General features: G+C 50.3%; 1 protein-coding gene across 1 annotated transcript in view; it reads left to right on the forward strand.

The window, feature by feature from the left end:
- FHDC1 (FH2 domain containing 1) overlaps positions 1-6,185 on the forward strand; it is a 35,260-nt gene extending 29,075 nt beyond the window's left edge. Inside the window, exons 10-11 of the mRNA XM_003790223.2 lie at positions 1,806-1,970; positions 4,185-6,185. Coding sequence (XP_003790271.1) covers positions 1,806-1,970; positions 4,185-6,185 — 2,166 coding nt within the window. The remainder of the gene's footprint in view (positions 1-1,805; positions 1,971-4,184) is intronic.
- Positions 6,186-9,283: the final 3,098 nt, after the last annotated feature.

Genomic DNA, 9,283 nt, shown 5'->3' on the forward strand with positions numbered 1-9,283 from the left:
TAAGTACAATGGAAGACTAGTACTTTTCTTTCTTCTTCTTTTTTTTTTTTTAGAGACAGAGTCTCAAGCTGTAGCCCTGTGTAGAGTGTTGTGGCATCACAGCAAACTCTAATTCTTGGGCTTAAGTGATTCTTTTGCCTCAGCCTCCCAAGTAGCTAGGAATACGGGCACCTGCCACAATGCCTGGCAATTTTTTTTGGTTGTAGTTGTCGTTTGGCGGCCCCGGGCCGGATTTGAACCTGCCAGCTCCTGTGTATGTGGCTGTCGTCCTAGCCACTTGAGCTATAGGCACCAAGCCCAGCCTTTATTTAAGAAACATGATACATGTGATTTCATCAAGTAGCACAGTTCATACATTCTTTCTTCCTAGAAGCATCATTCCCCAGTAAACAAGAAGGCAGCATAGAACTTGAGTGTGGGCTCTGCGCCTTATGGCTCAAGTGGCTAAGGCACTAGCCACATATACCTAAGGTGGCAGGTTCGAATCCAGCCCGGGCTGCCAAACAACAATGACAGCTGCAACCAAAAAAATAGCGGGCGCCTGTGGTCCCAACTACTTGGGAGGCTAAGGCAGGAGACTCGCTTGAGCCCAGGAGTTGTAGGTTGCTGTGAGCTGTGATGCCATGGGACTCTACCCGGGGGACAGCTTGAGGCTCTGTCTAAAAAAAAGAACTTGAGTGTGGTTCCAGATATTCAGTCTCCTGTCTCTCCTCTCCCCGGGAGCGTCTGCCTGGGGACCTTCCTCTTCCTCTCCACACTGCTTCCTTTTTATTTTCAACACACTGAACTGCAGGGAAGTTCGCTTATGACCCTTGGTTGTGGCAGATCCTGTCCTAAAAGTCTTGGGGACACACTGAAGGAAAGCAAGCTTCTTACATTCCCACCGTTTTGTTGAGGCAGTGCCAGAATTGTAGAGGCCTCAGAGACTTATTTGCCCTAGAAGAAGTAGGAGAAAATAAAGAAGTAAAAAGAGTGGATTTGTACAAGACAGTAATTCCTAACTACAGGGACTCATCAGAATCTCCTGAGTGGTTTTAATAGAGTAATAGTGCTGGATCTCTCCTAACTCTATTAAATTGCATGTGTGGTACAAGCAATGACTGTTGCCAGAGCTTTCCAGCTGACATGGAAGAGCACCTCTGGTTGAAGCACGAGGACTTCAGTCCTTTCAGGGGAGGGGTGACACTGAGCTTAATAGAGCTCATTTGGGATTAAACTGCCCCTCAACTGGGCAAAATTGACAGTTTTTCAATATAACAAGTAACTTTAAGGGACCACAGAGTGAACTCTTAACCAGATTAAGACTGCGTTTTAAGGGTGGCGCCTGTGGCTCAAAGGAGTAGGGCGCCGGCCCCATATGCTGGGAGCAGCGGGTTCAAACCCAGCCCCGGCCAAAAACTGCAGAAAAAAAAAAAAAAAAGACTGCGTTTTAAGAGAAGGAAAAACAGGTGCAAAATGGGTCTTTCTTAATAAAACCAATTGCTTACCTGTGTCATTTTTTTTTTTTTGGTAACATTAAAGGAGCCAAGTTTTGCTAGTGGCAGTCTACAGGTTAAAGCACTTACATCTATCTCTTCCTTCTAGGTCTTACACAGGTGTTCACTTTGCTTTCCCCCACGGTTTTTGTCTGGGTTGAATCATTTTCCTTTTGGCTCTGAGTGCACTGGCCTTACAATAAGCCCTTCCTTTCTCAAACCTGAAATTGAACCCCAGGAGCGTGTCTTTCCTGGGCACCAGGGGCCGTGCTAAGCGCCTCACCTGCTGACCATGTTTACTTCAGTGTGTTCTCATTTGCTTTTCTGCAGTTTGCCATAGAGAAGCTGACAGAACTGGAACACTGGAAACGAGAACTCCAGGATGAGGCCCACACCCTTATAGATTTTTTCTGTGAAGACAAAGAAACCATGAAACTGGATGAATGTCTGCAGATATTTAGAGACTTCTGTACCAAATTCAACAAAGCAGTTAAGGTATGGCCGGTGACATACCTGTGTTTTTCTTCTTCTTGACCCAGTCCTCTGCCATGGCAGAAAGACAGTTCAGTGTTGACATGATTTCAGGAATGTCTGGCCCAGGTGGTGTTGCCAGCCCTGTGGTGGAGATTGCTGGGAAGTAGCTCTGCCATCCCAGCCCTGAGGCGTCCATATCATTAGGAATCTGGCATTTGGCTGCCTCTTCTGCTTTGCTGCTCATACCAACATTCATATTAATGCCCTAAAAGCCTTTTGTTAGTAAAGTTGCCCTGTGATGGCAGTCATAATATTTAAAAGTCTCCTGAAGATCTTAATGTCTTTCTCACCCATTTCCCCAAAACAGAATGTCCTCTTTCAGGGGGACTTCTGCTGCTGATAGGTAGGACCTCCCTGCCACCTGTTCCAAGCACCCACCATCACTTGGGGTTGGCACCACAGGAATTGAGCAGCCCTCAAAATGGTCAAGTATCTACAAAGCCTGCTGCTATATTGAGTACAACAGCTACATTTCTTGCTCTTCTACCATCAATTCCAGTAATCTCTTAGTTCAATTTAGAAGCCAGAAAACTCTCTGGGTTTGCTTGGCTCTGTAAATAAAACTTTAATCTGCCAATTAAAAGCGAAGTAGCAGTTTGAATCCTTTCATTTCAGGTGGTGATGAGGAATCAAATACTTGTGAGTCACCTCTTCCCCTGCAGTTTTGTCCATGGCTGAGTTTCTTTGAGGGACTTTCTTTCAGGCCCAGAATTTCTTTGCATTCTAAACCCCTCCTTCCTCTGTCCAGCTGAGAGAAAGAGGTTCAGCCTGTGGCCACGTTTACACTCCTCTGGCCAAGCAGTGAGCTCAGCTGTGGGAGGCAGTGGTGGATGTAGAGGCCAAGTTGGCTCCTTCGGAGGCCCTCACTCCTATTTGGAATTCTGTAGGCCCGCGAGGCCACCTGTGTGATGCTCTGAGCCCAGCTGTCCTGAGTGCCAGGAACTGGCCCCCACCCCCACCACAAGCAGCCTTGAAAGGAGAAGGTCTGAGAGAGGTGGGGACGATGGGAGAGGCTGAGGCCAGAACTGCAGGAGGAGCCAAGAGTCCCCAGCCAGAGCCTCACAGAAACTTGGAAGGGAAAGTCCATCATTGAAGGAAATTGGTTTTCAAGGAAAAACTGCTAACGATAACAGATTTGGGTTGTGAGATCCACATATTTACATGACACGAATACAGAGGGTGCCAAAAATATGTATACACATTTTAAAAAAGGAAAAAACTGTATCAGACTTGTAATACTCAATGTCTATGGATAACAAAAGATGAGTGCAAGTCCTGTTGGAGCACCCCTAACAACCGCAGAAGTGAAACATGACTTTATTACAATTTTAAAACAGTTTTTTCTTTTCTAAAAATGAAATGTCTACATTTTTTGGCACCCTCTGTATATTTAAAGCACACAGCCAGGTGGTAAAGTGCGATTTGGTGTGCGCCTATGTTCTGGTGCAGTTTCCTTGGGAAGGGCTAAGTGCTTTGGAGCTGAGTGAAATTGTTGAAGGATTAGTAAAGTATACCTGCTCCTCTTCTCTGACTGTAGGAATGGGTTGGGGCATAAGTGACAGAGACACCATAGTATTTGCATTTTTTTTTTAAACCAAGGAGCAGTCAGAGAACAGAGTTGAAAGTCATCTCTTAATCTGTAATACACATTATGTATCCAAAGTGGTGTTAAGTAGCAGGTGCTGCATCTGAAGGTGTGTGTGCACCTGTGGATAGATCCACACAACACAGAAGCACAATTTGAGGCTCACTCTTTAAACACTCATAGTATTTTCCCTCAGCCATTGCCTCTGATAGCACTTTGCTAGAAATCCTCTGTCTTGGACTGCTAAGGCACCAAGCTGACTTTCCTTGGAGTTGAGGTCTCATGCATTTTATGCGGAATCACAGCCCACAGTGAGCTGACCAGGCCTTGGCTGGGTAGCTGAAGTTGGGCCCAAGGATCAGATGCACACTGTAGACAGATGGTTGGGGCCAGGCCTAGTGTGTCCCTCTGGTCAGCTTTGGAGAGCCTCCCCAAACCTACACACACACACAGAGTTTCTTTCCCAGTGTGGGGCATGACCCACAGAGCTCCGTCTGTACTGTCTCTCTCCTTGGGTAGGTGGCTCTAAAATTGCACCTTTGTCCCAGGGGTTTCATGCATCTTCGGGCTTCTCTTCACCTCTCATTCAGGACAACCACGACCGTGCCATCCAGGAGCTGAGGCAGCTGCAGCGGCTGAAGGAGCTGGAGCAGAAGCGGCGCTCCTGGGCAGTCGGGGAGCTTGGGGGCTTTGGCCGGAGCAGCAGTGAGAGCGACGTGCTGCTGCTGACCCAGAAGGGTGCGGAAGACCTGCTCCCTTTCCTGCACCCCAGGCCCATCAGCCCTTCATATAGGCCCCCCAACTCCCGCCGCTCGCGCCTCTCCCTGGGCGTCTCTGCCGACCGGGAACTGCTGACCTTCTTGGAGAGCTCCACCAGCAGCCCCGAGGACAACAGCAGGTTCAACAGCCTGCCCCGGAGCAGCAGCCCTGGGCAGAACCGGCCCACACTAGCCTGGATGGAGCCTGCAGAGCCGAGGGACCCCAACTCCGACTTTGGGCGCAAACCTCAGGCCTCCGAGGGCCGGGAGAAAGCCCCACTTGCGGCTACCCAACGTGAGGAGGCCGCCGGGGCCTCCCCGCGGGCTGCGCGCGGGGGTTACAGTCTACTGCGAAAGAGGTACAGTGAGCCTGTGGGCTTGGGTCAGGCTCGGTCCCCTCCGCTCCCACCGCTGGCTCTGGGGATCAAGGAGCATGAGCTGGTGACTGGGCTGGCCCAGTTCAATTTCCAGGGTCCCAAGATTCCGGAGGAGACGTCCCGGCTGACCTCGAACGACTTCAGCCCAGCGGAGATAGGGTCTCCGGGGGATGAGCGCCCCCAAACCCTCAGTGCCGGCCACCAGGGCGCTCTCAGCTTGGCCCCTGAGGAACCTGGCGATTCGGCCCTAGTGTCTGCGGGCAGCAGCGACCCTGACAACAAAGATCCTGGGCCTGTGTTCTACCTGTCGGACACCACAGACTGCTCGCTAACCCTGGACTGCTCGGAGGGGACCGACCCCAGACCCGCGGCGGGTGAGCGGGAGGGAGGGGGCGAAGGGGACGGCTCGGTGTCCTCCGGGGCTGCGGAGGCCGGCAGCAGCCAGGTCTCCTCTCGTGCAGCCTCCAGCCCCCCTGCGGAGGCTCCTGACCCGGTCTCGGAGAAGAGCGAGCCCAGCTGCGAGGCTGGCCTTCCCAGGGACAGCCCCGCCAAAGGCAAGGATGTTACAACGCCGAAGAGAAGCTCCCTCCGAGAGGCGCCCGCGGGGGCCCCCAAGCCGGGTGGCATCCGGCGGGGCCAGGTCCCTGCGCCCCGGCCGGTGCGGACGCTGACAGCGTCGGAGAGCGCGACCATGCGCAAGGTCGTGCCGCTCTCCAAGACCGGCCGGGCCCTGGGCGGCTGGAAGCGGCCGGAGCCGCAGGGCCGGGCACCCCCCGGGGACGCCCCCGGCGGCACAGACACGCTGTGGTCGCGCCGGAGCTCAGTGAGGGGCACCAAGGACACGTCCCCCAGGAGGCCCTCCGCGGGGACCCGGGTAGCCCCCGAGGAGCAGAGGCCGCCGCGCGGGGGCGGCGCGATCAGCGCCCGGCAGGGGAAGGAGCCACAGCTGCAGCGCGGGGGCTCCCTCAGGAAGCCCAGCGCCAAGCCCCTCAGGAACGTCCCCAGACCGAAGCCAGAGGAAGACAAGATCTGCCGCTCCCACTCCCAGGACCCTGAAAGTCCGGAAGAACAGCCCAAGACGCCTCCGGCCCCCAGCGTCCCTCGGGTCCCGCCCCCTGTCCCGAGCTTTGCCCGAAACACCGTGGCCTCCTCATCCCGGAGCATGAGAACGGATACCCCTCCTGCGGCCCGAGCCCCTGGCATCACCCGAACACTGTCGCAGCGGCAGCTGAGGGTGAAGGGTGGCCCCGAGGACGCCGCCCTCAAGGACAGCGGAACCCCGAAGCGGGCCAGCAGCGTCCGGGCCCCCAGGAAGTGCCCGGAGCCTGCTGAAGGCCCCGGTGCCCACACGGAGGCCTCTCCGAAGGGCAGAGGGGCTGGGGATAGAGCCTCCCTCAGACTGAAGGACTCTGATCGGACCACTCTGGGGAAAATCCTCAGTCCCTTGCGAAAATGATGGGTGCTTGTCCTATCTCTGCCCCCTTAGGACTCAGGGATGGGAGCACTGATTTGGGTTGAGGGCCGGGAAGACGCAGCCTGAGTGTCTTTGCTACACATAGAGCAACCCACTGGGGCTGTCTGTTGACCATCAGGTCCCTGAAGGTACAGTCTGGGAAGCCTGGGGTCTGCAGCCTGCTCTGCGGACTGTGAGTGAGGCCAGCACCCGTCTCACACCCAGGGCCCTGACCCTGACTCCTTCCCTGAAGACATGTAAGGTGACATCAACAAGTTAAAAAAAATTTTTTTTTCTAGCCAGTTTTTATATATCAAAGACTTATTTTTTAATATTATAAAAATTAAAGGTTTTAGTTGGTTCCTTTTGCAGACGAAAGAAATGCCTCCATATACATATATATGGGACATATATATATTCCTTAATATGAAGATATTTTTATCACCCTGTGTTCCCTGGACTCAGGGTTTCACCTGCCCACACCTGGTCCATTGCTGGCAACTGGACTTCTCCGAAAGCCCTTGTGTATCCTGTGATTGGCTCCATCTCCTTGAAGATTTTCATTCATTTTCTGGCTGTTCATTTCTCCTGGTGTGATTCTGGGTGAGGGTTAGAAGGAAAGTTGGATTCAGGTTGACAGAAAGCAGATGCCCATGTGAGTGTCATGGGCAGTGAGGCAGGTGGGCAGCAGCCTCAGTAGAAGGCTGGGTTCTGGGAATGTAAACGTACCATATTTTAACAAAACGGCGTCAGGAGGTTCAGCTGAGCACATCTTTCCACTTGTGTTTCTCCATTTGTGTATCTGTTATAAAACCAAATGAAGGCTGCTATGACCTGTGTTTACTCTGGTTACAGGGAAGAATAACCCTTCTGTCTCCCAGTCTGTCTGCTTCCTTTTATCTCTCTTCACCTGGTCTCAGCTTTCTTTTGTAATGTGGCTTAGAGAGAGCCCTTCCCCACTCCTCATCTTTTTTAATATTGTCATCTCTTTCTTAGTACAGTGGTTTTTTAAGTCCTGATAAAAAACAAATCAGGGTTTATTTTTATTATGTAAAGCAGACCCAAAAAAAGAAAAAATTGCTTTCAGAAGAATGTACATTATCAAGAAAAAAAACTTGTCCCTCTGCCTGCTTTTCCCCACTTGGGGCTACTTATTTGTGAAACCTCATTATAGATCCAACATTGGTAGATGGATGGACTTAGGCAAATACGATGCACTTGTGGCGAATCCGTTACAGTCTCCGTCCTGTAGAATGTTACCTTTTGTCCAAATTAATTGGAAACTCTGAACTTCTGAAGTCAGCTAAGTTTTAAAGGTGAATGTTATGGTTGAAGAAGTAAGGTGCCTGACCACGATCTCTTGTAAAACCAGCCCTGGGTGGAAATTTCCAAAGCTCCGCAAAGATGCTTGTGGGAATCCTGAGCTACTTCTCACATCTCAAGACATCATGTGTTCAGCCAGGTAAACAAAGATGTTTACAACATGGGTGGGCTGGAAATGGAGAAAAGAGGTCATAACCTTTGTGGATTGTGGATAATGGAGGGGTCAGGACCCTTTAGAGGGACCCTGGCTCCCAGTCCCTGCCCTTTCATTTCGCAAGTCACCTATCCCTAAGCCTCTGTTTCCCAGTCCATAGACAAGGGGCATGATGGTCTCTAAGAGTCCTTCCAACTCCAAGAATCCAGGGCAGGTAAACAACCAAGGACCTGTCTCTGCCCTGGATCAGCTTCTTAGAATGAACCTTGGGCATCTCTATACCAAAGGCCTCATTTCAAGAACAGCTCAGAAGAAAGCACCTTCAGAATGAGTTGTTGCTGTAAAATTGAATAAGCTGAGTTTCCTAGAACGTGGTGCTTTATTTAGCCCTGTGGACAAGTTCTATATGCATCTGTGTGAGCAGGTGATCATTCTATTACCTTTTATCGGTAGTAAGCTTGGAAAAATAATTTAAATATATGATGGAGAAGTGTAAATAAGTGTCATGTAAATTTGTTTAAGATGAAATGAATGTATTTAAAGGTCCATTTATATGTGCTTTTATGTAACATGTAGTTTAATAAATTCCTGTTTAAGGAAGTTGTATTTTATATTGGCTTCTTCTATGGCTGTGTCTGTGTGGCCCTGCTGGGAGACTATTTAATTTCCTGTCCAGAGAGAAGCTGGGATACAGGAAGTAAGGGAGTGGTGGTATATAGCAGTCTTGCCCTTGAGAGCCAAAATGAGGCTGTTGGCCCTATGTTGTCTTGGTAGCAGAACCTGCTCGTAATTGAGGACCTAGGGAGTGGCCTTGCCCCAGACCTGTGGGGGTGCAAGCACGCGTCTGACACGCAGGCCATTGATGGAGTTTTTGGCTCACATTATTCCATGTTGGGCTGGCCTTGTCTAATTTCCATGAGCCTGGCAAGTCTGGATCTGCTCCCATGTGCCCTGCGTTCTGGCTCAGGATACCATTAGGAAATCACAGCTCACCTGCGTGACTGGCTCAGGAATGAACAGAGAGAGAGGAAAGTGTTGCTTTATTTGAAAAGAAAGAGGGATTGTACATCAGATGCACCTCTTAAATGTGATTTTATATAACGTTTTAGCCCCAAGCTAGTCTCCTATTTTATGTGAAGTGGTTTAGAGGAATATCCCTGGGCCGGTTATCAACATGAGAGTCACTGATGTCCTTGTTGTGAGCTGCTACTTAAACCTCAGGCATTTAAAACCTGGTTTTGCCTGTGCTCCTGTGTTGCCAACAATTTGGGACACCAGATGGGGGTTATTAACATAACTCCACCCCTAAAAAATGCTTTTATTTTCCGGGTGGGTCTCAAGTAATTTTCTTTTTACCCTTTTATGGCTTTCACAAGGGACCTGTGTTCCAATCCTCCCACAGACATTCATTGAATCAAAGGGGCCACCATTTACTAATTGCTCATTTAAGATTCTACATGTGTGGCATGGGAGGCCCCAGAATACTCTGGTATTTTCTTCTGAGGTATACAAAGTTGTAAACGTCTGCCTTGAAGGATACAGTGTCTTTCTCCTCCCTCTTGCCATCTGACAGTACTGACATTTTGCAGTTTCACAGAGATTTCTTTTTCTTTTTATTTTTTTT

The sequence above is a fragment of the Otolemur garnettii genome, unplaced genomic scaffold (assembly GCF_000181295.1).
Source record: "Otolemur garnettii isolate 467f Iridium unplaced genomic scaffold, OtoGar3 scaffold00041, whole genome shotgun sequence".
Classification (NCBI taxonomy): Eukaryota; Metazoa; Chordata; class Mammalia; order Primates; family Galagidae; genus Otolemur; species Otolemur garnettii.